The sequence below is a fragment of the Eleutherodactylus coqui genome, chromosome 2 (genome assembly GCF_035609145.1).
Source record: "Eleutherodactylus coqui strain aEleCoq1 chromosome 2, aEleCoq1.hap1, whole genome shotgun sequence".
Taxonomy (NCBI): Eukaryota; Metazoa; Chordata; class Amphibia; order Anura; family Eleutherodactylidae; genus Eleutherodactylus; species Eleutherodactylus coqui.
In genome coordinates this window covers 7185017-7212456 of record NC_089838.1, presented here as the reverse complement: position 1 = coordinate 7212456, position 27440 = coordinate 7185017, and the positions used below count along the sequence as shown (strand labels likewise).

At 47.0% G+C, this 27440-nt stretch overlaps 1 protein-coding gene across 1 annotated transcript in view; it reads left to right on the top strand.

The window, feature by feature from the left end:
• Positions 1–27440, top strand: part of KDM7A (lysine demethylase 7A) — an 85434-nt gene that overhangs the window by 32320 nt on the left and 25674 nt on the right. The window contains exons 2-6 of the mRNA XM_066590238.1: positions 6295–6380; positions 20418–20535; positions 21572–21732; positions 23883–24024; positions 25695–25881. Coding sequence (XP_066446335.1) covers positions 6295–6380; positions 20418–20535; positions 21572–21732; positions 23883–24024; positions 25695–25881 — 694 coding nt within the window. The remainder of the gene's footprint in view (positions 1–6294; positions 6381–20417; positions 20536–21571; positions 21733–23882; positions 24025–25694; positions 25882–27440) is intronic.

The following is a 27440-nucleotide window of genomic DNA, read 5'->3' as shown; positions in this document are numbered from 1 at the left end:
GTACTAAGGGTGTCCTGTGTAGTCATGTCTGGTCTATATATTAGGACAAGCACTAAGGGTGTCCTGTGTAGTCATGTCTGGTCCCTATATATTAGGACAAGTACTAAGGGTGCCCTGTATAGTGTTATCTGTGTCTCCTATATATTAGGACTAGTACTAAGGGTGCCCTGTGTAGTCATGTCTGGTCTCCTATATATTAGGACTAGTACTAAGGGTGCCCTGTGTAGTCATGTCTGGTCTCATATATTAGGACTAGTACTAAGGGTGCCCTGTGTAGTCATGTCTGGTCTCCTATATATTAGGACAAGTACTAAGGGTGCACTGTGTAGACATGTCTGGTCTCCTATATATTAGGACAAGTACTAAGGGTGTCCTGTGTAGTCATGTCTGGTCTCCTATATATTAGGACTAGTACTAAGGGTGCCCTGTGTAGACATGTTGGGTCTCCTATATATTAGGACAAGTACTAAGGGTTCCCTGTATAGTCATGTCTGGTCCCCTATATATTAGGACAAGTACTAAGGGTGCCCTGTGTAGCCATGTCTGGGTCCCCTATATATTACGACAAGTACTAAGGGTGCCCTGTGTAGTCATGTCTGGTCTATATATTAGGACAAGTACTAAGGGTGCCCTGTGTAGCCATGTCTGGGTCCCCTATATAATAGGACAAGTACTAAGGGTGTCCTGAGTAGTCATGTCTGGTCCCCTATATATTAGGACAAGTACTAAGGGTGCCCTGTGTAGTCATGTCTGGTCCCTATATATTAATACAAGTACTAAGGGTGCCCTGTGTAGTCATGTCTGGTCTATATATTAGGACAAGTACTAAGGGTGTCCTGTGTAGTCATGTCTGGTCCCTATATATTAGGACAAGTACTAAGGGTGCCCTGTGTAGTCATGTCTGGTCCCTATATATTAGGACAAGTACTAAGGGTTCCCTGTGTAGTCATGTCTGGTCTATATATTAGGACAAGTACTAAGGGTGCCCTGTGTAGTCATGTCTGGCCCCCTATATATTAGGACAAGTACTAAGGGTGCCCTGTGTAGTTATGTCTGGTCTATATATTAGGACAAGTACTAAGGGTGCCCTGTGTAGTCATGTCTGGTCTCTATATATTAGGACAAGTACTAAGGGTGCCCTGTGTAGCCATGTCTGGGTCCTCTATATATTAGGACAAGTACTAAGGGTGTCCTGTGTAGTTATGTCTGGTCTATATATTAGGACAAGTACTAAGGGTGTCCTGCTCAGTCATATCTGGTCTCCTATATATTAGGACAAGTACTAAGGATGCCCTGTGTAGTCATGTCTGGTCTATATATTAGGACAAATACTAAGGGTGCCCTGTGTAGTCATGTCTGGTCCCTATATATTAGGACAAGTACTAAGGGTGTCCTGTGTAGCCATGTCTGGTCCCTATATATTAGGACAAGTACTAAGGGTGCACCGTGTAGTCATGCCTGGTCTATATATTAGGACAAGTACTAAGGGTGCCCTGTGTAGTCATGTCTGGTCTATATATTAGGACAAGTACTAAGGGTGTCCTGTGTAGCCATGTCTGGTCCCTATATATTAGGACAAGTACTAAGGGTGCCCTGTGTAGCCATGTCTGGGTCCCCTATATAATAGGACAAGTACTAAGGGTGCACTGTGTAGTCATGTCTGGGTCCCCTATATAATAGGACAAGTACTAAGGGTGCACTGTGTAGTCATGTCTGGTCCCCTATATATTAGGACAAGTACTAAGGGTGTCCTGAGTAGTCATGTCTGGTCCCCTATATATTAGGACAAGTACTAAGGGTGCCCTGTGTAGTCATGTCTGGTCCCTATATATTAATACAAGTACTAAGGGTGCCCTGTGTAGTCATGTCTGGTCTATATATTAGGACAAGTACTAAGGGTGCCCTGTGTAGTCATGTCTGGTCTATATATTAGGACAAGTACTAAGGGTGCCCTGTGTAGTCATGTCTGGTCTATATATTAGGACAAGTACTAAGGGTGCCCTGTGTAGTCATGTCTGGCCCCCTATATATTAGGACAAGTACTAAGGGTGTCCTGTGTAGTTATGTCTGGTCTATATATTAGGACAAGTACTAAGGGTGTCCTGCTCAGTCATATCTGGTCTCCTATATATTAGGACAAGTACTAAGGGTGTCCTGTGTAGTCATGTCTGGCCCCCTATATATTAGGAGAATACAGTCTATTGACCAGTTTGTCTCTCTGGAAAGGAGTAGATGATTTTAGGAAACTTTCTTTTTTCCATGAGCCCTGGATGCATCTGACTGGCTGTTTGTGCGACCTTCCGGTGACGTCACCCGCTCGTTAAACGATATCGGCCTGTCTAAAAGGACCCTTAGTGACATGATATATACATCTCCATACATTCTTTCTCCATTGTAATTTATAGGACTTATGTTCTGCCCAGCCGTTACCTCGCCATCCTCTGCAGTGTAGAGCGCCGCATGCATTGTCTCTTCTAGAGAGCTGATGGCAGACAGATAATGATATAACGATTCTGGATATAATTAATGACGTTTATCATTGGTGACATTTATAATCCTTGGTCCCTGATGAGCCCTTTTGATTGGTAGGGTGAACCCTGTTGGGTAAGGCTTCCTGTCCACGGGCAATATTTTACTGTGTTACCCACGGCAATAATCTGCACGCGAGTAACGCAGCGACCGGTTTCCATAAAATAACTATGGATGTCCACGAACAGAAAATCGCTCATGTCTAAATATCGTGGCAGGCCGCAATTTGCCACGACGAACCTATCATTAGGTTCATCGCGGAAATTCACGATGACAAAGTGCTTCCTGGCGGCGGCTCCAGCGTCGGTGTATCGCGCCGCCCATGGACTGGCAGCCTTAGGATAGAAAGAATCAAGACCCACTACATTGTCGCTGATTGGATGGATCAGACATGGTTCCTGAAAATAATTCCCCAAAATATTAGTCATTCTTTCCCCTCACGGCATTGGGGAATAGGGTGATTGGGGTCTTGGTTCTGGGTTGAGTTGTTCTTGTCAGGACGGGTACTCCACATGTTTCATCAATGGGTTAGTATCTAGGAGGGCATAACAGGCTTTGCTTTACGTTATTTTAAATGATGGAAATAAGGCCTCGTTCACATGGGCAAGAAAATAGCACTGATACCGATTTTGTAGTGCTACATGCAAGGATTTTTTGGGGGTTGGGGTGGGGGTGAGAGGGGGACTTAAAATATGTCGTACCCTATAAGTGCTGTCCAGGGCTCCGCTGCATCTCCTCCACGGTCCCTGGCACTGTGTTTCATCTTTTTCTGGGTCTGAAAAATTCTGCTTCTTGGAATCTCTGGCTGTGATTGGCTGACGCTTTTAGCCAATCAGAGAGGCACTTCCAGGAGACGGGGATTTTTCAATCCCCGGTCAGAAGAGGTGAAGGAGAATAGTGCCAGGCAGAAGACGCGACAGAGATGACAGCACTTCTAAGGTGATGTATACTTTTCCTGCAGCCAGGGCTTAGGTTATGGCTTTGACAATAGGATTTCCAATTGTCAAAGTTGCATCGCACCCTAAAAAAATCGTGTTTTCGGGCGATACAAGAGGGAGGAAGGCTCCATAGGGCAACATGGGCTACAAAACCTCACAAGCGGCCGGCATATCGCCAGACCCGCAAGGTTTTTGTATGAGGATGTTGCATGCTACCAAACATCACATGTGTGAATTAACCACTAGGAAAGCATGGGCTTCACATACATGCGATTTGTAGCAACATGACAAGAACGTGTGACCTTGTCGCTCGTGTGAACGAGGCCTCAACGGTATTTTTAATATATGTATATATACACATACACCCAGAGCAAGAGACTACTGTACTTTGGATACACCATTAAGGCCCATTTAAACGCAATGATTATCGCTCAAAATTCACTCAAAAGCCGTCTTTTGAGCGATAATCGTTGTCTAACTGCGCTGACATTGTGTAGTTCTCGTTAAGCCGTCACTTATCGTCGTCTTTCAGCGTGCTGATGATGAGCCTTATCAGGGATTCACAGCGGGATACAGCTGATACTATTGTTTCAGCTGTATCCCGCTCCCTGAAGACAGGTGGAGTATGAAGAACACCGCTGTCCAGCTGCGTTCTTCATACCCTGCTCGGAGTGCTCAGCTGTATAACAGCCAGGGGCTCCGAGCAGAGAACAGCTGGATGCAGAAGACAAGCGGGGACACCCCGCTTGTCTTCTGCATCCTCCGCTCAGAACGCAAGGTGATCCCTCAATGTTTGAGCGATCACCTTGCTCTGTAAAAAGAACACCACGATTATCGCTCAATAATTGCTCAAACGATTCTTTGAGTGATAAGCAATGGGCCTGTAGTGAACGAACCAACAACGATTTTTATCAAAGTACTAATGACCCCTTGTCCGTGAGTGAGTGAGTTACATGCTCCGCCGCTGATCACATGGCTGTGACGTCCTCACAGGTCCTTCATCCCAGCCACAATTTCATCTCTAAATCACTGCAGCTCTAAACTCCGCCCCTGATCACATGACAATGATGTCATCACAGATCCTTTAATATTTTGATCAGCTCTAACCGTCCTCACAGGTCCTTCAGTGAGTCACATGTGATGTCATTCACTATATTATAAGTGGTGTATTGCGCCACCAGAAACGCTGGTGCTATAAATACTAATAACCGGTATTAGCAGAAAAGGAACAAATAAAAAGCCAATGGCTGCGCTTAGACAATTATCGTTCACTTTCGCTCTTTTGAACAATAAGTGATGGCGGCTCGGAGGCGGTGTGGGAAATTGGATTGTAGATTCCAACAGGCTTACAATATCTCCAGTAGGGGCATCTTTCCGGAGACCGTTTTCTCGGAGCCGTCTTGGCACCCTCCTTGCCCTCCTTGTGACCCGCTAGCTGTGACTGGATCATTTTCTCATCAGCCAAGTGTTGGCAGGTCCGTTGCCTAACAATGTTATGCGGCGCTCTGGAAACAGCTGCTGTTTTGCGTTATGTCAAGGCCTTAAAATGCGTGGTATGACGCAGTGATGGGGCCGTCCTCGCCCGGCGTGAGGCCAGTATCTGGGGGGGTATTCTCATCGACGTGTACGTCTTCAGTCATTCTCTTGCCGGGGTTTGTCATGGCTGGGTGGTTCGCGCATGAACTGTGTCATTTACCTATCAATCTGCGATTGCAAACCAATTAGGCTGGGTTCACACAAAGCGGATTCCGAACGGAAATCTCTCGGTTTGGTCGCAGCGAAAAAAACGCGAGATTTCCGCCCGGAATCTGCTGCTTCAAATCCGCCCTGTGTGAACCCAGGCTTAATGTGTTGATCCCTATGACCGTGGTTGGCCTTTGATATGTGCGACCCATCCAGTCACTCAGGGTGCCAGCCACAAGTTTGTAGGGGGGGTGGGCGCCAGGCTCTGGGTGATCACGGCTGCCCAGCCAGGTGAGCTTCCACCATGCAGCAGTGTTTTTGTGGCGCTACATGAATCCTCCTCCTTCTGCCTCTGTCTTCTCACTTCTTATGTTCCAAAGTGCCTCTGTCGGTCTGTTGGTGCTTAGTTCTGCTACTGTATTTATGAGCTTGGTTCTGGTAGTGTATTGTATATGGGCTGAGTTTGGTTGGTGCTGTATTTATTTAATGTGCTTGGTTCTGAAGCTCTATTTATGTACTAAGATCAGTTCTGGTGCCGTATCTATGTACTCTGGTTGGTACTGGTGCCGTATTTGTTATAAATGTAATGTTCTGGCATATTATCTATTCCCTGAGCTGTTCCTTTGCAGGTATGCTGCTATCTTACTGCTTTTCTGCACAAGTGCTGACCTCAGGTTAGATGGCACCCTGTACTGGACCCCCCCCCCCCCCCCCCCCCCCCCCCAAAAAAAAAATAAGAGTTTTATGATATGGATTTCTTTTATGGTCAGTGGGTGAGCACCGATATGGGCACTATATTGGCCCCTATTGACTGTGGCTCTCTGACACGAACTCGTAGGATCATAGGAGGCAATGATGATGTAAGTTAGGATCAGAAGACCGCAGTCGGTCCGCATAAATGTGCGTGTAGTACGCTTGTGGGAAACTGGCCTATAAGTCTTGAGATAGCTGAGTCACAGCACTCTGAACCAGACCTAGTCCAAGATCCAAGCCTCTCCGCCACTAGTGCCTTAAAATAAGTTGTAACCCCTTTTATGTTTTAGAATATTGATATTTTTTTTTTTTTTTTTTTTTTTATTGAAAATTTTCCCCAAATTTCCTCATTTTGATCAACTAAAACTTTTCAACTGTTTTTTCTCCACAGCTGTGTAAAAGTTGAGGAACATCAGGCGGCAGATATCGACCTCTACCACTGTCCGAACTGTGAAGTGCTTCACGAGGCCTCCCAGTGTGAGTATAAGCCTCATTGTCGGTGGTTGACCCTTAAGATGCTAGAAGGTTTTTGGGTAGTGTCCTACTACATTGATTTTATATATATATATATTGTTTTTCCTTTTTTTTTTTTTTGGTTTGGTTTTGATGTTTGTAGTAACTTTTTGTTTCCTGCCCTCCCCCCGTTTTGTCTATAATACATTTGTGCTATGTTCTACTAATTATGTAACGAGTGGAAAGCATTAGAGCTGCTGACTTCACCCTGAGTGGGACTGTATGACACACGTATGATCCCGGCTTTCTGAGACATTTCCTGGAGGCAACCGCAAGCCTGTCCATTATTTCAGTCACCCTTTTCTGAGTCAGTCCCCATTCTCACAGTCGTCAGGATGCAGACCTACAAACCCTTACAAGACCCCCCTTACCCTCTTGGGACAGACAATAGTCCTTTTTATTTTACGTAGCTGCAGCTCAAGACAAAACCAGATAATCTTCTTATTGCGCCGGGTCTGCCTTTAATGGAATATTATTATTGATTTCTGGATATATTCGCTTGCAGAAAGCTGGACTGTTGCAGCCTCCACCTGGCATTGAGTAGCAGATATGATATGAATCAGTGTGATTAGGGTGACGAGTTCTTGGGGTCTGTCTTCTCCTTACGTCTACAGTTTTCGGTTACTCTGAATGTTGTACTTACCATTTATCCCGCAGTATATCCGTTATTATTGCTGTGCGGTTGGCGGCGGCGCGTTTCTATGCTTTCTTTCCTGCTTCTAGGTCTTCCTTTATGTGTGATGACAGTAATTATTTTGACCTGACGGCAGAGTTTGCATTGTGTTCTAGAGGCAAGTGAGGACAATGCGAGCTGCTTACAGGCATCTCCGGTATTTAGATTGCAAGCCCACGTGCTCAGTAGGGGCGCTATCCTAGCTATAAGCCTGTCTTCCGTGGTAAATGGATTTTAAAACTGGTGCGTGCTGATAAAGCATCCTCCGGAAACAAGAAGAAGAAAAAGAGTTGTCTGTTCCAATGGCAGCGTAATAGAAGATGTTAATGGCCTGGGTCATCTAATGTGTGGATCTGCGGTAGAGACAGGCCGTCTGCATTCTGGGGGGGGGGGGGATGTAAGTAAAATTGATTATTGCAGAAGGTTAAGCGCTTTGCTCTGGGAGCGGGATTCGCTGTAATGGAGAGATAACTGGATCATTGATTGGGTGACATGGCGGCTGCGGCTGTTGGGAATGACATGCCATAATGTTCCCTCGATGAATCCCGTCCCTTCGCCTTCCTGTTTTATCGCATTGGACATTAAACCCGTGAAAAACGAGATTTGCAACTGATGTGCAAAATTAAAGTGATACGGGCCGCTGTCCCCTTTAAGGTACTTTCACACGTAGCAGAAATGGCGCAGATTATTTGTGGCGGAAGATCCCCAACAACAATGGAGTCACAGTCTGCAAGGTCGCTTCGGACTTTGATGCGGACCCGCGGCAGAATCGGTGGATCTGCGGCACAAACCGTGCCTAAATCAGCAGCACAAAATGATTTAGGGGCGGATCTGTACAGTTTGCAGGGGCAACCACGGACAGCTACACATTGCCTCTGCAGCGGCCCCTTTAGGGGAAATGTAGTATTACAGGATGGCAGAAATTGTGCTGCTCTAATTGAACAGCCTTCCATTCTAGGTCATAAAAGGGGGTCCCAAGCGGGGGGAACCCTGCTCATTAAGGGCATATGGGCCTAGAGTATTGGGGAACATGAACATAAAGAGTTATCCCACTTCTAGCCGTTTTGCTGCAAGAAGCAGATTGCTCTGTACGTTGCGCAGTGGCCCTGGCTGGTACTGCAGTTCTCTTGGAAGTGGATGGGACTCCTATTGCAGTTCCAGCTCAGACCACTATACAATCTAAGGAGCTATCTGCTTCCTGCAACAGAACAGCTAGAAGTGGGCAACCACATTGATGGTATCCTAGAACCCATTCTCCAAATGAACTTTCCTTTTTTATTTTTTTTTTACACACTTGTTTTTAAGTTTTCATCCTGTGCAGATTAATTTCCTAATTTTATATTTTTATAACAGTCTGCTCTCCGATTTTACTTGTTCAGAGCTCCAAATCCCCTTCATAGACAGACAGATAAATGATAAAGTTCTGGCTGCCGGGTAAATGCTAAAACTCTGTCTGCCAGCAGCCACCACTAGAGGGAGCACATTGCAGACTTATTGAGCTCAGTAAATAGCATGCACGGTGTTTCCCTCCCCCTAGTGGTGGCAGCAGGTGCTGCTCCCACAATGCACTGTTCTCTGTTAACAGGAAACCAGAAGGACTCTGTACACGGCTTGAGACGCAACGGGAGAAGAAAATGTTATGTAACCAAAAAGTAAAGCAGAGAGTTTACTAACTTGGGTTTTGGAGTTAAAGCTGTGGTTTTCCCTCAAGCACCCTGGGATATTTAGTTCGATAATAAAAACTGCTAAACTAATCCCTGAGTCAGCAGAAGGTAATCATGTTGTGTAGCTGCTTGTCTCTACCCGTCATGTGGAAACATTCCTAGAATTTGCCTGCAGTGCTTCATTGCCCTACTTACCAGATTGTAGGATAATAAGAGGGATCTTTACATTGAAAGGCTTTAAATACGACTTAACGGGCTTTTCTATCCTCAGAGTGGGTCATCAATAATTGATCGCTGTGGTTCGCCGTTCCAGGTCCTGCCAATCACTGGACTAGAGAGACCAAGGCGCTTAGGTGAGCGCCGCCCCCTCTTCTGAGGCCTATGACATCGCTTTCCTGGGTCACATGGCCTGAGAACAGCTCAGCCCCGCTCAAGTGAATGGGATCGAGCTGCTATACGATGTACGGCGCCGTGCCTGGTATGGACTGAAGTGGTTACGGCGCTCACCAGAGCGCTACTTTCCCTTTAATCAGCTGATTGTTGGGATTCCCGAGCAGCGGACCCCCGCCAATGACCTGGCCTGAGTTTAGATCGGCAATATTTTAGTTCTGGAAACCCCCTTTTAATTTCCTTGCATTTATTTCCATCTTGTGTTCTACTCCAGAGCTGCAATCACTATTCTGCTGTTGGCTTCTGTCACCCATAGACTAGAACTACATCCGTTTAATGGATACATAATAAAAAGCTCATGGCATAATAATAATCTTTGTATAGCGCCAACGTATTCCGCTGTCAAGCACAGAAGAACACAGGCAATACAGTTACATGTGATATACAATCAGATTGAAACAAACGGGGAGGGGTGATCCAGGAGGTACAAGGATGGGGGGGATCGAGGCATGGGGAACGCAGGCAGTAGTAGGGATTCCATGTTGAAATCGGTTATTACGAAGCAAATGGATGGGGCGGTAAGGTGGGGTCAAGGGTAGAGGTTGTATGCAATAAGCAGGGTGGAAGGTGCGGGGAGCCATAGGGAGGGGCGAGGGACTAGGGCAGGAGATTTGGTATGCCTGAAGAGGTGTGTTTTTTAAAGCATGTCTGAAGTTCGTGCATTGGGGTTTGTCCAGATGCCTTGGGGTAGAGCGTTCCAGAGGATGGGTGCTGCTCTGGTGAAGTCCTGTAGGCGAGCGTGCGAGGTTCGTATTACAGGGGTGTTTAGTCTGAGGGTGTTAGCCGATCGGAGTGAGCGGGCTGGGTGGTTTACGGACAGGAGGGAGGCGATGTATGGCGGCGCCATGGAGAGCTTTGTGGTAAAGAGTTTAAATTTAGTTCTGCAGCGACTGGCATAGTGCAGAGGGGTCTGAGTAACGGCTGGATAGGAAGATGAGCCACGCTGCTGCATCTAGTATGGATTGGAGAGGATCGAGTGTGGTGTTGGGGAGACTGATGAATAGCGAGTTGTAGTAGTCAAGGCGGGAGTGGATGAGGGCGACCACAAGTGTCTTTAGTGTGTCCATGGTGAGGAACGGCCTGGATTCTAGCAAGATTTGTGAGGTGCATGTGGCATGTTTGGGCCAGAGATTGGATGTGGGGGTGAAGGAGGGTCCGAGTCCAGTGTGACACCCCCCCCCCTTCCAAGGCAGTGGGCTTGCCATCTGGGGGATATGGTCGTGCCAGATACTGATATGGAGATGTTGAGGGAGGTCGGTTGGAAGGCAGAAAGACAAGGTGGTGAGTTCTAGAGGGGAGGACGTAATGTTAGAGACAGCGGACAGTCGGTGATATTTTGGAGGAATGGTTTAGAGATATCGCAACAATGTTTAATCATTTTTTTTTAACCCGACTCCATGAGATACAATAATGTAGTCTTTCACGCCATCACTTTAGTCTTTGTGATCCACGGTTCTAGCCACGCTCGCTTTCTTCTTCCGCCTGACTGGTGGAGTCACAGGGCTGCGTTCAGAGTAGGTCTGGAGGTTTCCCTGTACAGAAGCAAGAAAACCGTTGTGGACATTTCCCTCAGAGCCTTCCATACGGATGATGCCCGGTCTGAGCCCGTAGAGGTGTGGCTGACCACCAGCTCGCTGACTGTTTCTAATAACAACCAGCAGAATTGTGATACAGCTCTGAAGTGTAATGCTGATAAGTAACGTATTCGCAATGTTACACAACCGTTTATACACTTGGCATTGAAATTGATGCTCTATATTATGTATTTTCTTTGAATATACACTTTTTTACCGTATTTTTGTTTTTTGGTGAGCTGATGCCATGAAGCGCACGTACATAGGAAATATGCGCCGGGGCCGACAAACAGCTGGGCTGGCTGTGATTTGTGTCGACAGCTGCTTCCCCTATATCACTATAGAGTCCCGTGTACGCGGGTCACATGTCTGCGCTCCAGAGGTTGCCGCCGGGCCCTGGATTATCTGCTGTATCGGGCCGGATCTTTTTTTTTTTTTTTTTTTTTTTTCTTCCATATACTGTTAAAAAAAAAAAAAAAAAAAAAGTCTTTGTTTCTACAGAAAGCAAATGGTTTTTAATGATTTTTTGGGTTGTTTTAATATAATAAGTGAGGCCGTCTGTCTTCCACTTCAGCTTTCGTCTTTCACCTGCTCCCAATGCCACGGTAACGTTTAAACCTTGTCACATTGTCCTCCTTGCGGTAAGTGGTTATTGCAGTGGCTCTCCATATTCAGTGCTGTGACCTTCCAACCACCCGGCGACGCAGACCGTACGCCTTTACTACACAATACAGCTAATGGTTTCACGGTTTTAGAGGTTTTATATACTTTTATATGTTTTTTGCTTTTTAGGCAGCTACTAGATTTTTTTTTTTTTTTTTTCCTTTCGCCCTTTTTTTTTTCTTTTCCGGCTGGTAACCAAGAGGCGTGATAATGATGTTCTTGACTTTTTTAGAGGTGTTCACTAAGGCAGCCGGCCTCCGGATACTTGACCTCTAGTGTACCTTGACCTCAATTTGCTTCATCGAATGAACTGTTTTAACTTAAAAATCTCTTGTTCTGGGAGCCGCGGTGCGGAGTGACACGGGATTAAATTACCTTCATTTAACTCCAAGGCGCCAGCAAGTTTAAACGCTTGCTGTAGGCTCCGTGCCAAGAAACTACTAAAAGGAGGAAACTCCCCCCCCCCCCCCCCCCCCCCCCCCCCTTGGTCAAATTACATGTTGGTCATTGTGATAGAACTACTGGTAGAAGAAAACTGATATATCCTCTTTATCCCCTCCCTCTTCCACATCATCCACTTGTATTGCCAATGTTTTTCACATTTTTTTTTAGTCTGCCTTAGTTTTTCACATCTTATATGCCGATCCTACATGAAAGTATTCCGCCTTTTACAAGGTATACTCATCACCAAAAACAACCCTGGGGCAACGTTCTAAAGTTTGAAAGTTTCAGAACTCGGACCCATTAAAGGGGTTGTGAGGGCTCTATTCTCTGGATAGGCCATCAGTAGATGGATGGGGGTCTGAATGGCGCATCCCACATGACAATGTCCGGCCCACTGCACTGAACAGCGGAATAGGCGATCAGCTGATGGCCAAGTTTACCAAGTGGCGGACCGCTGTCCATCAACTGCTGTTGGTCTACCCAGATGATGGTTCATCCGTCAAAAAGAGCCCAGTCCATCCGTCTATCCGTGAGCTTTTTTTTTTTTTTCATCTTTTTCATGGACCAATGATCTGTGTGTATATTCTTCTGTGATTCAATGGCTGCATCAATAAAATGCATTCGCTTGGCATACGTGTGCGTTCTGTTTTTCTTTTTCACGCACCCATGTACTTAAATGGGACTTTATTTTTACTACATATAGAAAAAAAAAACAGATGAGCTAACAGGAAGTGGAGTGGAAGCACGGCGCTCCCAGTGGTTCTGTAGGAGGGAAGCACGGCGCGCCCAGTGGCTCTGTAGGAGGGAAGCACGGCGCTCCCAGTGGCTCTGTGGGAGGGAAGCGCGGCGCGCCCAGTGGCTCTGTGGGAGGGAAGCGCGGCGCGCCCAGTGGCTCTGTGGGAGGGAAGCGCGGCGCGCCCAGTGGCTCTGTGGGAGGGAAGCGCGGCGCGCCCAGTGGCTCTGTGGGAGGGAAGCGCGGCGCGCCCAGCGGCTCTGTGGGAGGGAAGCGCGGCGCGCCCAGCGGCTCTGTGGGAGGGAAGCGCGGCGCGCCCAGCGGCTCTGTGGGAGGGAAGCGCGGCGCGCCCAGGGGCTCTGTGGGAGGGAAGCGCGGCGCGCCCAGGGGCTCTGTGGGAGGGAAGCGCGGCGCGCCCAGGGGCTCTGTGGGAAGGAAGCGCGGCGCGCCCAGGGGCTCTGTGGGAGGGAAGCGCGGCGCGCCCAGGGGCTCTGTGGGAGGGAAGCGCGGCGCGCCCAGGGGCTCTGTGGGAGGGAAGCGCGGCGCGCCCAGGGGCTCTGTGGGAGGGAAGCGCGGCGCGCCCAGGGGCTCTGTGGGAGGGAAGCGCGGCGCGCCCAGGGGCTCTGTGGGAGGGAAGCGCGGCGCGCCCAGGGGCTCTGTGGGAGGGAAGCGCGGCGCGCCCAGGGGCTCTGTGGGAGGGAAGCGCGGCGCGCCCAGGGGCTCTGTGGGAGGGAAGCGCGGCGCGCCCAGGGGCTCTGTGGGAGTCAATTTTTTTCCTTTAGGCTTGGTTCACATGGGGCGGAATTTGCTACGGGGTGTTGGAAGCAAATCTGCAGTGCTAAATCCACATTATTTGGTGCAGATTTTCAGACTTTTGAAGAGGAAAGTGCGCACCATAGATGTGCCACTATAATGACTCTCTGATCACTGATGGAGCGTGGATTCTTTCCTTGGCGTGGGGACGAGATGGTGAAAATCTAATCCCCGTTGTTGCATCCGTAAATGCTGTGGATTTTATGTGCGAGTAATCTGAATGGGGAATCCGCAGCAAATCCTCCCCATATGAACACGGCTTTAACCCTTTCCAATCCACTGTCTGACGTCTGAAGACATTATGAGTTAAGGCTGTACAGCTCTGATGTTGGAAGACATCCGTCGGGGTTCTCTTACTGTATATTGCCAGCCTCTCTGCTGTCGGAGCCTATCCAACGTGTCACCTCATGCAGTACTGGCTTTAGCCAGCAAATAGCGCCGTTGTATAACAGCGGAAAAGAGTAAGCCCCCTAGGAAAACCAGGATAGAAATTGGATTGCAAAAGGTTAAGGAAATGTGTTGGCAGAAAAGGACATATTGTAGAAATTGAGTTTTTATGTTAAATACATTTTTTAGACTTTTTTCTTTTAATTTTAGATAGCACTATGAATAGTCTAAGAAAAAATCCTGCAGTTCTCACTCCGACCACTAGGCCTAATAATCTAACACTTCCTCCTCTGTAGCAAGAACTTTTCAGCAGTCACATTGTCCTCCCTCCCTCCCTGCCCAGATCATGCCCACAGCACACTACCGTAGAAGTCAATAGATCCTTTCCTGTCTATTGCATCTATGACCTATCAGGCTTCTGAACAGAACAGGAAGTGTCCGATTTATTGGTCTTACTGGTCAAAATGAAAACGGCAAGAAACTTGGTTTTCTTGCATATTTACTATTTTTACATGGAAATTAAAAAAAAAAAATTTTAAAAAAATCACTGAAAATTAAGTACAGACTACTCCATGTTTTACTATTTTTTTGGGGGGGAGTTGGAGGGGTGGCTTCATTGTGATTCCAAGTGCTCACAATATTTGTTGAATTTCATCTTTTTTCTTCTTTCTTTCAAGTCATGCAGTTTGTTCAACCACTGCTTTAGGCCTCATGTCCACAGGGAAAATCAGGCCCGCCGCGGATTCTTCATGTAGAATCCGTCGCGGGTCCCTCCTGCCCCGCGGACATGAGGCCAAAAAATCAGAATAAACTTACCTCTCCGGACACTGCGGATCTTCCTTCCTTCCTGGCTGGATCTTCTTTCTTCGGCCTGGTGGATGTGCTCGGGCCGCGCGCATGCGCCGGGCACATCCGCCGGGCCGAAGAAAGGAGATCCGGACGGGAAGGAAGGGAGACCTGCAGCATCCAGGACAGGTGAGTTTTAATTCTGGTGTGGGTCTCCTGTGGATCCGGACGGCTTCCATAGGCTTCAATAGAAGCCTGCGGAAGCCGTCCCCACGGGAGACCCGCACTAAAATGGAGCATGTCCGGATTTTTTCCCGCACGCGGATCCGCACCTGACGGGAAAAATGACATCCGCAGGTATTTACCTGCTGGTGTCCAATGCATTCCTATGGGGCGCGGATCCGCGTGCGGGAAAAACGCTGTGGATTTTAAATATTAATTTACCCGTGGACATGAGGCCTTAGTAAGCCTTCAGGGGAGTTTATGTAGGGCCGTGTACCGGTGTGGCATAAGAGAGCCAAACTTAAACAAAAATTTGCAACTCTTTGTCCTTGTTCCAGCAGCATCAACGGTATTCTTAAAAGTGGGCGTGCCTTTTTGAAAGGGGCGTGGCCAACCAAAGCCTGGCGGACTAACTCTAGTTTACACCAGGAACTGCAATAAAGTATTGCGGACAGAGATGGGCAGATTTTTACGAAGAGGTTTGGGCCAGTCCATGGTGGTTACAGACTAGCATAGGATCGCCAGTCTTTAATGAATTCACCCCTATCTGACATGTTGACGACCTCCATGGTTTCTTTCTGTAATATTTTCAAAAAAAGGCAATCTATCCTTCACTGTATTGGAAGATGATCCTTCTTCCGGGACTTGGAGGACGGGGAATTCTCAGCGACTCCGAGATTTCTGAGAATGAACATCTCAAATTGTTCTCTATTCTCTCTCCTAGGTACATAGTGTGCTCTTAAATCTGCAGCGCCCTCTACTGGATATCGGGCTGGACTAGCTGCAAGCTACTGACCAGTACCTACCGGCCGTGGGACTGTGCTGTGGTGACCGTGACTCCAGCCTGCTTTATCTTAACTTTGAAGAGGACCAATCTAGAAAGAATAATGGTTGATAAATTACCTGGGTCGACATATTCCACAATGGAAGCTTCCGGAACAAATCTCTGTAAAGTTGACCAGACGTGGGCCAAATTTTTATACATCTTTATTTTTGTCAAAATTGTACATATTCTTTACAGATCTGATCATTGTTCCTGATGGGCAGTGAGAACCGTAAACCTCTATATGGAACCCAGTGACCAATCATTGCGTTAAAGGGGTTGTCCCGCGCCGAAACGGTTTTTTTTTTTATTCAATAGGCCCCCCGTTCGGCGCAAGACAAACCCAATGGATGGGTTAAAAAAAAAAAAAAGTTTAGTACTTACCCGAATCCCCGTGCTGCGGCGACTTCTTACTTACCTTACCAAGATGGCCGCCGGGATCTTCACCCACGATGCACCGCGGGTCTTCTCCCATGGTGCACCGTGGGCTCTGTGCGGTCCATTTCCGATTCCAGCCTCCTGATTGGCTGGAATCGGCACATGTGACGGGGCGGAGCTACGAGGACCAGCTCTCCGGCACGAGCGGCCCCATTCACCAGGGAGAAGACCGGACTGCGCAAGCGCGTCTAATCGGGCGATTAGACGCTGAAATTAGACGGCACCATGGAGACGAGGACGCCAGCAACGGAGCAGGTAAGTGAATAACTTCTGTATGACTCATAATTAATGCACAATGTACATTACAAAGTGCATTAATATGGCCATACAGAAGTGTATACCCCCACTTGCTTTCGCAGGACAACCCCTTTAATCATGAACCTGTTTTTGTCATTTTTCCTCATGTCTGGTCAACTTCACCCTCCCTTTTAGGAACAATAGTTTACATTTTGTTTACTTTTATAAAACTTTTTTTTTTTTTTGGTAAACTGATCAAATCTCTTTAACCCAGACATGTTTCAGTAATAAAGCTGCCCTCTTGATGGCCTTTGTTGATCATGATGGTGATGAAATAAGAGTTTCAAAAGTTTTGGAGAGCTAACAATTGTTTTATTGGCCCCATATAACTTATTTGTTATATTCGCCTATTCATATATAAATTGGTAAGTAGCCTATGTGTTCCATAGTATCTGCCATATATTTTGTGGCTTTCACTACATGTAGTTTAAGAGTAATGGAAGTGAACCTTTCATAAAAAAAAAACCAAAAACTAGATAATCCAAAAAGTAAAAAAAAATCACTTCTGTTGCCTAATTTGCTAGTGATGGAATTTACTACTTCACTCTGTTTGGAAAGGCCGTTGGGACCCTCTCAATGAGTCTACAAATACCGTAAGGTCCTCCTTGCTCTTCGCTGTTGGAGGGCTCTTGTTTTTTTTCCATTATGTACCTTTTTGGAGAAAAGCCCGTTCTTCAGAGCCATCAGAATGATCAGCAGAGACTTGCCTTCCTACAGCATATGGGATATTTTGAAGCTGAAGATGGACTTAGACCTCGGCTACCATTGTTCCTTGTTGGCTCTTCTCAACCGGTGAGCACAAACCTATAGACTTCTATGGGTTCTTCTTCTGCTGCCGAGTAGACCCAACCAGGAATGATGACTGCTGAAGGGGTAGAATGCTTTAATGTGCCCTTTTGCCCCTTCGTTTCAGTGAACAGTAGAGGTCTCGGCACCCGGGCCACCACTAACCAAACTTTTTTGATGTTTTGCTAGGACATGTCAAAAGTTTCTTAAAAGTGCTTTCACTCTTTAAAGGAGTTTTAACTATGCAGGGTGCCTTACTGTGTTCTATGTCTGCACATTGTAGGGGGTAATCTATACCAAGGGGTTGTGTTCTCGGTAAATCTGAGTGTAATCTAACAGAGACCTGGCCTTAGAGAGTCCTGGTGCCCACCATAAATGACCGACACTACAAGATCGGGATCACTTTGCAGATCACACACAAAGGGTTGGGGAGCCAAGGATGATATACAAGTCTGGTCTTGGTGGGATTCCATGGCTGCTAATGTTTGAGCTTCTCTGTGAGATTACCATGCCCATCCTGGCACTTCCAGACTTGTAGTGGGCCCCTACAGTGCCCGTGTTTTGGTGCCAAGCTATAATCCCCCCAATAGTTTGCAGGTGATAGATGGCTAACCATGTAGGGGTTTGTGTGAGAAAACTATGGCTGTTCTTTATAGTTCGGACCTGGAGTTTCCCTTCGATCTGTAGACCTAGACGGTGGTGGCCTGCATGGTAAACCAGAAATATCACGGTCTGCTCTTAAAAATGTGATGGTTTTGATGGAGAATCTCTTCAAGCTGCTATTTTTTAAAATCGTGTTTGTCATGTCCTTGCTGGCAAAAAGTGTAAAATCTCCTTCTTACTTAGGACTTTAATGATTGAGTACATGTGAGAGCCGGGTTGGGAGTCGCGTAAACTTTTGCTTTATCTAAATGAGGCCAAAAAGAAATGGAGATCCGAGTAATCTGGGGTTATAGGACCTATTTATGGCAGCCATTCTTTGGTGGGTTAAGTGTGAATATTCAGATGGGGGGAGAGGTGTTACTGCTGTAATATCGGTTTTAGTAACGTTGACCCAGATTTTCCCCAAATTTTCCATTTTTGACAGAGCGCCACCAAAGGTCGATCCAAAGTGGTTGGTCCCCGGGTACATGCTGTTCCTGGTTCATCTTCACCCTCTGGCTGCTTCGTAGATCCTCTCATTCGTTCGTCTGTCCAATCGCTCACTTTGTGTTAGTTCCATGTGCCGTGCGTGCTGCGCTTTGTCTACCATTTTGTCGTTGGCTTCTACTACCGTGTAATTGGGATCGCTGTGATGATCCGCTTTGTGCCGCTGACCAACATTAACTTTCATGCCTCATGTTGTTTTCTCTCTTTTCTTTTAATAGAAGTCCTCTGATCCCTTTAAGAATGGCTGCTGCATACATGTATTTCACATATAAATCCCTTTAATCCAGCAGTTGCCAGATTGTCAAAAATTCTGCATTGTTTGTATAGCATTTACCAATAAGGGTTGGAGTAACACCTTTCCAAATTTTCCTGGGATGAGCTGCCCTCCTACACCTTCCACAACTGTCGGTCGAAAAGTCATTTGGATGACCTCTAGATCTCCTGGCTTCCCTATACACATGAATGGTAGGCCAAGTGTTTGTGTGTTTAGGGAGGTAAGCTGCCGCCAGACCTTATATTTCAGGAAATGCTTTAAGACATTTCTACAGTAGTTGGGTCCATCGTGTAGACCAGGGGTGTTATACTTTTTTTTTTTTTTTTTTCCCCCTTCGAGAGCCACATCAGAATTTGGGGTCATTTTGTAATTATATGGCTGGGGGTGGGGGGGTTACAGAAGGACTAGAGCAAGGTTCCAGTCTAGAAAAATTGGGGAGCAAGTTCCCCAACACAAACTGCCAGGGAGTCAGAGAAAAGTAAAAATTATGGGAGTTATCAGAACCTGGCCAAAGGTTCCCAAAAAATTCCTTAGGGCAGGCCCTTCCTCAATGGGTTAAGCAGCAGTATAGCACAGCGCCAGCTGGGATATACAAGCAACCGAGTCCCACCAAACAATGTAGTACCGCAGGACAGGCTCAGCGGGAGAAGCAGACAGGGGAGAGCACACACGAGGATCCGGGGGCCGCCGTAATGACCACAGCGCTCAGTCCACATGTACCTGCATCACAATGTATGACCAAGATGGCAGCCGCGATCCCAGTACCCAGTGGCAGGCCGCAAACAAGTGCTCAGTGCGCCAGAGGGTCTTCCCGGCACAGCGTCGGACCCTCCAATTTAAAAGACCACCCGTGTCCAGACCTCGCAAGCCACATAAAATGACACAGGCCCGCAGGCCTCGAGTTTGACACGTGACGTAGACTGTCAGTTCTCAGGCACATGCTCATCACCTTGGTGGTCGGCCAAGTGGGAACCGTTCCATCACCATCTGTTTAATGTCTTCCATGATGGACACAGTCATCTGACACAGCCTGGTAAATGCTTAGCAAACTCTTCTATTTGCCATCTTTGTTGGTCCATTTGCTTCGAAATCCTCCAAAGAGTAACTTTTGACTTATGGATGGGGGGGTGCGGTATTATAGCGCCGCGCTATTGAAGGGCGGAGCTGCGGTACGGGTTTTGATGCTCCTCCTCAGTCCTCTGTCAAGTCGGTCTTTCTCCTCCAAAGCTGTATGACAAATCCACAAGTTCGTCTTCGGTGAGCTCATCCATCGGACTCTACTTGGGCCAAATTAGGGAAAGTTCAATGTGCTAAGTCCACGTTTACGTGTTGGCAACCTCTGAGCATTGAATAGGTGTGTGCATGGTCTTAATCTGGAGTGACTCCTTGCCTCTCCTGCATGACGCTTCCTCATTTCACTTGTGCGCCTTACTGTAGAAGATGGTTCGCTAGCAGGTCTTTTCGCGGGCAGGAATAGCATGTACCAATGCGGGCCAATCACTTGGCTTGATTGCCCAAGGATTATTAGGGTAGGAATATGGTGCGGATTATTTTGCAGTTTGGCGCAACTTTTGACACATGGCGTTGTATTGAGACCACACCCCTCTTCCACAAAGCCACACCCCATTGCTGAAAGTGGACAAAAAAGTGTCTGAAATTGACTAAAACACAAAAAATGTGGTGCAAAGCGCGCAAGACTGTTTGATGTCCCAATTTGCATGGAAAACTTCTGAGAATCGAGTCGACGCTCTAACTCGTCAGCTATCATTTATTCACCCCGTTTTACCATTGTGTCGACTAAATATTTATTACTGGCTCCCCCTAGTGAAGAAGAGGAGGAACTGGCATAGACATGACTACACAGAGGCAGATGATGGCACCAAGCCAGTGCAAGCAGGAACGAGGACTTTTGTGCAGAAACTCCGAGCCCGGTCCTTCCCAAGGTATGTAGGACCCCTCAAGCAGTGCACTAGGTCCTTCCCAAGGTATGTAGGACCCCTCAAGCAGTGCACTATTACTGGGGTTTTCCACATTGAGACTTTTATTCCCTATTTACGGGATAGAGAAAAAATGTCCGATCGCTGGGTGTCTGACTGGTGGGACCGTCAGCGATCCCTAGAATCGCTGGGAATGGAACAATGGTGCACATGGGTCACCACCACTCCATTCACTTCTATGGGACAGGCAGAGATAAACATGCTCCGTAATCTTCCTCCGTCCCGTAGAAGTCAATGGAGCCGTTGTCATACGGCTGCAACACCAATCCATTCACATGGGGAAGTCCAGTGTTTGCCAATTTTGGGAATCACTGGGGATCCCTACGCATGACCCTTCTGCAATCAGACGTTTGTTTCCTATCCTGTGGATTGGGAATACTTGTCATTTAAAGCAGCCTTCTGGTTTCGGGACAAGTTCTGTTCCGGCACTGGAGGGGCATTACTACCTGCCCTCCCTGCAATCTGACGGTTCTGGATCCCATTTTGCTAACTAATGCACACTGTGCACTGCTCAGACCGGCTAACATTGATCACATGAGTAGCCCTGGCCAATCAGAGAGCAGGTATCTAACACTACCAATGCGCTGTGGGGATTGAGTAGTCTAAAGATTGCATTGGCCATCTTAGATGGCCAAAAGCGAGACCTGGAACTGGTCAATCGGAGGGACAGCAGAGAGCAATAGCTGCAAGTAAGTAATATACCCTCCTCTCCAGGGGCAGAATTTTGTCCCGAAACCCGTGGGTCCCTTTAAGGGGAAACCCCCTTTAAAGCAGATGCTGGCCCGCCAATCACCATCTTGCAGTCGACTGGTATCACCAGGGAAAATTAAGGTCAGGTCAGCAGCGGACAATATAATGCATAAGTATGACCAGGTTCGCCCAGCATGAGTCGCTGCTACCTGTGCGGGGGTACCCCACCTAACTCGGATCTACTGGCCGTTAGTTTCTACATGTCTACTCATCCCCTTGTTTTATTTTTCAGCGCCGATGATATTATTTTACGAATGAACGGCAGCCAGCTGACGCAGCGGTACTTGGAGAAACATGGATTCAACAGTCCAATCATTGTTCCACAGATGGATGGCCTCGGTCTCCGACTGCCCCCTCCCTCTTTCTCAGTTATGGACGTGGAGCGCTATGTTGGTAAGAATGCAGTCACAAGGCCTTTATTTATCAAAGCTGTCTGATGGTAAGACTGTCCTTGTTGCCCCTAGCAACCAATCAGAGCTCCGCTTTCATTTCCTAAACTGCTCTAGATGAATGACAGCTGAGCTCTGATTGGTTATTATGGGAGACAGAGGCGATCTTGATTTCTTGCTCTACAGTGGCCACTTCAGGAGAAATGTGGTATTGCAAGGTGGACTTTCATATGAATAGGGAGCCATGTAATAAATGATGGCTGAATTTGAGGGTCTGACCTCTGAGGATGAAGGGGCTACAGCGCCGAATCTCCTAAGTCTTGCCAGCACAGCGGCGCCATGTAGCTGTTCTGGAGCTCGAATGCAGTTGCTCAGTTATTGGCACAGGTTGAAGCCCCACCGTCCATGCGAATATGAAGGCTAAAGCGGGATTTAATAGTATAACGTAAGGGGCGTAGATCGGATGACCATCTGCTCAGAAGCCTCTCACGTCCATCACCTTATAGATATGCCCTCCATAGCTTCCTGTTCCACCCCGATCCATCCATATCTGTGAGCGTTTCCTTTCCCTTATTTTGGATTCACGCACCCATAAAACTAGATTGCCCGTAATTGCGTCTAGCGATTCCGAGTCCATGGAGGTGTCGTTGCACAGATGGGAGCCGTGGATGGGATCTAATTAGATGACGACATCTGAACCATACATTATGTGGAGACGGCCTCCGTGCGCTCGTTCAGCGCCGTCGTGGGATTTCTATAGGATTAATCTGCAATATGGTCTTCCTTCGTTCCACGGTTTGACGAGGTTCGGGAAGCCAGGCTTTTTAATCTATCCTTGGCTCCTTTCCCATTTCAATTTGGCCCGCTTATTACTTCTGGAATAGGATTCCGCCTCTTACTTGTTTATTTGTACTTTATCGTTGCAATTATCCGATACTCCGGAACGCTTCCTGGCACGTTGTGCCATTTGGACAGCAGATGGCATAATGCCCATGGGTGAAGCAACACGCATGTTAATGCGAGCAGATCAGGTAGCGCTGTGTGCCAGGCGTAGGTAGGAGTAAACTGCTGCCACTGGAGACCTGGGAAATGAGAAAGAAGTCGCCTTGGTCATGACGATTCGCTGCCGCAGCCACATTAGGCGTCTTTGATGAGTTGAATAAATCTGTTTTTTCGGCACGTTTTGGTGTATTTGGACTCCAAGGATCAGATTAAAGATGTTCTCGGTCTTTAAGGATATTTTTACGTAAAATATCACTTTTTTTGTGGTTGTTGTTCACGGGTCAAAAAACTACTATGTAATAGCAGCGTGGACAGACCATAGGATATGCCGTCTCTTTATAATCGTGGGGGCTGACCTCTGGGCCCTCGCTGCTTTTGCTGTAATGCAGAGTCCTCTAATTTTATCCACGCACGGCAGCACTTTGGGCCACCTACTGTGCAGGAAAATACAGCCGGCCACGTTCATGGGGTCTCCTTGTAGTTCCCTGCACAACGGGTAGCTGGGGTGATTGGACCCTCACGATCATCAACTAGAGCAGTGGGACTACCGGAGATAATTGAGCACTTGTACTCTATTTCCGTTAGCCCCATTGAAATTAATGGAGTGACACCGCGCATGTGTGACGGCCGTTCCATTTATTCTGCACGTCACTGTGGGTTGGTGCCGATAGCTGGCATTGATAAGAGAGAGATGCGGGATCCCCATTCATGGGATCGGTGGAAGTGAGAACTCCACTGATCAGACTTTTATCATCTATCCCATGGAGAGGTGATTAAAAGTCAATTTTGGTACAACCCCCTTTAAGCTGAGGTCGCTGTCAAGCTCCTTTAGCAGCGGCTTCTCTCCTTCAGTTGCAAAGGATCGAGCATATTGAAATCAATATGTCTGATCCTTTTTTTTTTTTCTCCGTCAGTTGCCGTCACGGAATTTTGGAAATTGTCGGCAGTTGCCGGTTAAAACGTTGGGTTTGGCAAACTAGAAACCTCCCTGTGTGATGGACCTAGTTTTAGTTGGGATGTCTCCTGTCCTTTCTGGAGGACTAGAGCGTGTTGGGGACTTTGGGCAATGCTCCGCTCCTTCTTCCCGCTGGAGGGTCAGTATTTCAGTCAGACAATGTGTAAACTATATACAACTCCTGTAATTGGCTGCAGGTGGGGATAAGATCATTGATGTCATAGATGTGGCGAGGCAAGCCGACAGCAAGATGAAGCTCCGGAACTTCGTAAAATACTTCATGAACTCCGACCGACCCAAAGTATTAAACGTCATCAGCCTGGAGTTCTCCGACACCAAGTAAGTTCTACCAAAGTTATTAGATTCCTTCCGTTCCCGACCGACAGCTGATGAGGGCGGGGCACAGCATCGGGGGAGAGCTCCTGCGAGAGCCGGGTGCCTTACAGCGGTTGCGGTATGGAATGGAACACGCTGAGGAATTCTTCTTGTATTTCTCACAGTTCCGTATGAGACCTCGGATAGTAGAGGAGGTTATTTAGGGAGGAACTGCAGGGCCACGCTGCCTTACACCTGGCGCTCTGATGAACACCGCTGTCTGTTAGACCTTAGCTGGCATGGGTGTAAGGAGGCGGGCATTCTGTACTTCACCAAATAAGCTTATGTTCACATCTGCGTTCTTTTACCCATTTTAATAGATCCGTTATCTTCTCTTTTGAAAATGTACAAAATGAACGTCTGAACTGAACAGAGGCGCTAAATCGATCCATTAAAAGAAAACCGGATGCTTTGGTTCTATTTGCATCAGTTTCTTATCCATTGTGATCAGTTGTTAATGGATTGATTTCTATTGTTTGTGTGATGTAAAGCGCCCCTCCCCACCCCCGACCCCCACAGTTTTGGGACTAGAAATCGGATGGAATGGAGCTTTCCGTTTTCTTTTCTCCATTGTACCTGATGAGGGGAGCTGGACACAAACAGAAACTATTTGGTTTCCTTTCAATGGATTAATTAAAGCAAATGTCTGACTTTGGGACAAAAGCTTTGTCCTGTGACTAGAGTGGGAGGGGTATTTTGATTTTTTTTTTTTCACCTGTCGCTCTTTTTTGCCGCTTCTGGGTTTTTAATTTCAAGTGGCCAAGATGGTTGCCAACACATTTAGACTACCTAATCACCTAAAGTGCATTGGCAGCATTAGGAATACCAATGTACTGTACCTGTTCTGTGATTGGCCAGGGCTGCTCGTGGGGCCAGGGCTGCTCGTGGGGCCAGGGCTGCTCAATCACAGAGCAGTGCATAGTATGCAGTAGTTAAAAACTGGCAGCAGCCATCTTGGCCACCTGAAAAAAGGACCTGAAATTGGAGAAAATCAAGTACAAGTAATATAATCCCCTCCATTACTGGTGAAAAATGTTGTCCAATAAAAATGCTTTAATTGATCCATTAAGCGAAAACTCAGTGGCTACAAGCTGAATAGTTTCTGTTTGTGTCCGTTCCTGCTAAGTGTGTGTGGGAGGGGGGGGGGAGAAGCTCCCATACATCCGGTTTCCGTTTTTGTTTTTTTCGGGACCCGAACTGAAACAAGAGAAGTCCCGTTAAAATCAATGGGGATTTTTCTAGATTTTTTTTTCAGCTTTCTGCTCTTAAGACAGAGCCGGCAAACGGAAAACGAAACATCGAATGTGAACTGAGTCTTATGCTTTATATAATGTATAAAGTGCCATCCGACCTCACTAATGTGATAAATGACACCATAAAGGGTTGTTCCACCACTTAGAATTGCTTCATAACCACTTTGTACTTCCTGGTTGCCACTGACCAGGACATGTGACCGCTGCAGCCAATCGCTGACTGTAGGAAGTTACTGCTGTGGCCTGTGATTGGCTGCCGCGGTCACATGTCCTGGTCAGTGACAACCAGGAAGGACAAAGTGGTTATTAAGCAATTTTAAGCAGTTCAATTTTCTTTGGACACTGTGAGGATAACGGGGTTTCTCCGTTTTGCCATTTCAGGATGTCGGAGTTGGTTAAAGTACCAGACATTGGTAAAAAACTGTCTTGGGTGGAGAACTACTGGCCCGACGACTCCGTCTTCACGAAGCCCTTTGTTCAAAAGTATTGCCTGATGGGAGTGGAGGACAGCTACACTGATTTCCACATAGACTTTGGTGGCACTTCCGTCTGGTATCACGTCTTATGGGTAAGCCTCGTCTGTGGGGTAGAGTTGTGGAATACAGCATCTATGGGGTTAAAGGGGTTTTCTTGCAAATACTATTGATGCGCTATCCTGAGGACCCCGACCAATCAGCTGATCGGGCGCCCGCTGTCAGCTCCACCTCACAGAGCGGAAGCACATACATAGTACGCTGCACTTTGGGTTCTGTCCCCCATGGGGCTCACTAACTAGGTTCATCTATCTGTATGCATACATGGGGAAAACCTACAAACTCCATGCAGATGTTGTCTTTGGTGGGATTTGAACCCAGGACCCCAATGCTGCAAGGCAATAAAGCCAAGAACTGAGCCACCAGCCATCCAGATCTTTCCGACCCATCTAGAGGCCAGCGATCACAGTTGTAGGCGCAGCTGTCATTAAGTTTAATGAGAGCAGCTCCTGCAATTCTGAGCAGCGGCCACTACACAGGGGTTGGAGCTGTCTGCCTCCAGAGCGTACTGAGGAGCGGACCCTGGCCGATTCAAGTATTAATGAGGAGAGGTCATTAACCCTTAAACCCCTTAACAGCACATGGCGTTTATTTATCTCCTGGGTGTGCAGGGTTTATATGATATATATCTGTGATGCCTGATCTGTCATGCCTTCATAGACTGTTAACCCCTAAGTGACCGGCCTATTGTGTTTTTATGGCAGCTGCGGGTTATGTATGAAGAGAGATCGCGCGGCGATCTCCCTCCATACATTGTGGCTGCCAGCTGTTTCTTACAGCAAAAACCCAGTGGCAACAGCTCCACTCAGCAGTGCGACTGAGCAGAGCTATTAACCCTTTAAATCTCCAGAACGATATTCAGGGACCTCTACGACCCCCTGCGAGGAGATCGCATGGAGCTGTGCGGGGTGTCAAGGCAGCCAGGAGCCTTCTGAACAGCCCCAGAGCTGTCTTAGCAGAATGCCCTTACAAGCCATGCCCGATGGGTGGCTTGATAGATTGCCTGCCCCATCACAGTATGATGTAAAACTATGGCATTACATCATACTGCAGGAGCGATCAAAGCATCGCAAGTTGTTGTCCCCTCTGGGGACTAAAAAAAACCAAGATCAATAAAGTTTCCCCAAATATTTAAAAAAAAAGTAATAAAAGTAAAAAAAACAAAAAACCTTTTGCCATATTTATAATAAAACAAAAATATATATTTGGTATCGCTGCGTCCGTAAACGTTCGAACCATCAAAATAACGTATTATTTACCCCGCATGGTGAACGCCGTCAGGAAAAAAAAATAACACCAGAAATGCGCTTTTTTGGTCACCCTGAGTCTCCAAGAAAAAATGCAATAAAAAACAATCAAAAAGTAGTATGTATTCCACAATGGTACCAACGCAAACTACAGGACGGCCCGCACAAAATGAGCCGCGCACAATTATGTAGACAGAAAAATAAAATGGTTATTGTGCGCAGAAGATCGAGACAGAAAATAATAAAAGAAAAATCTTTGAAAAAAAAAATACAAGTAATACAGCAATAAAAAAAACTCTACAAGTTTGGTATCACAGTAATCGTACCGACCCGTAGAATAAAGTTAT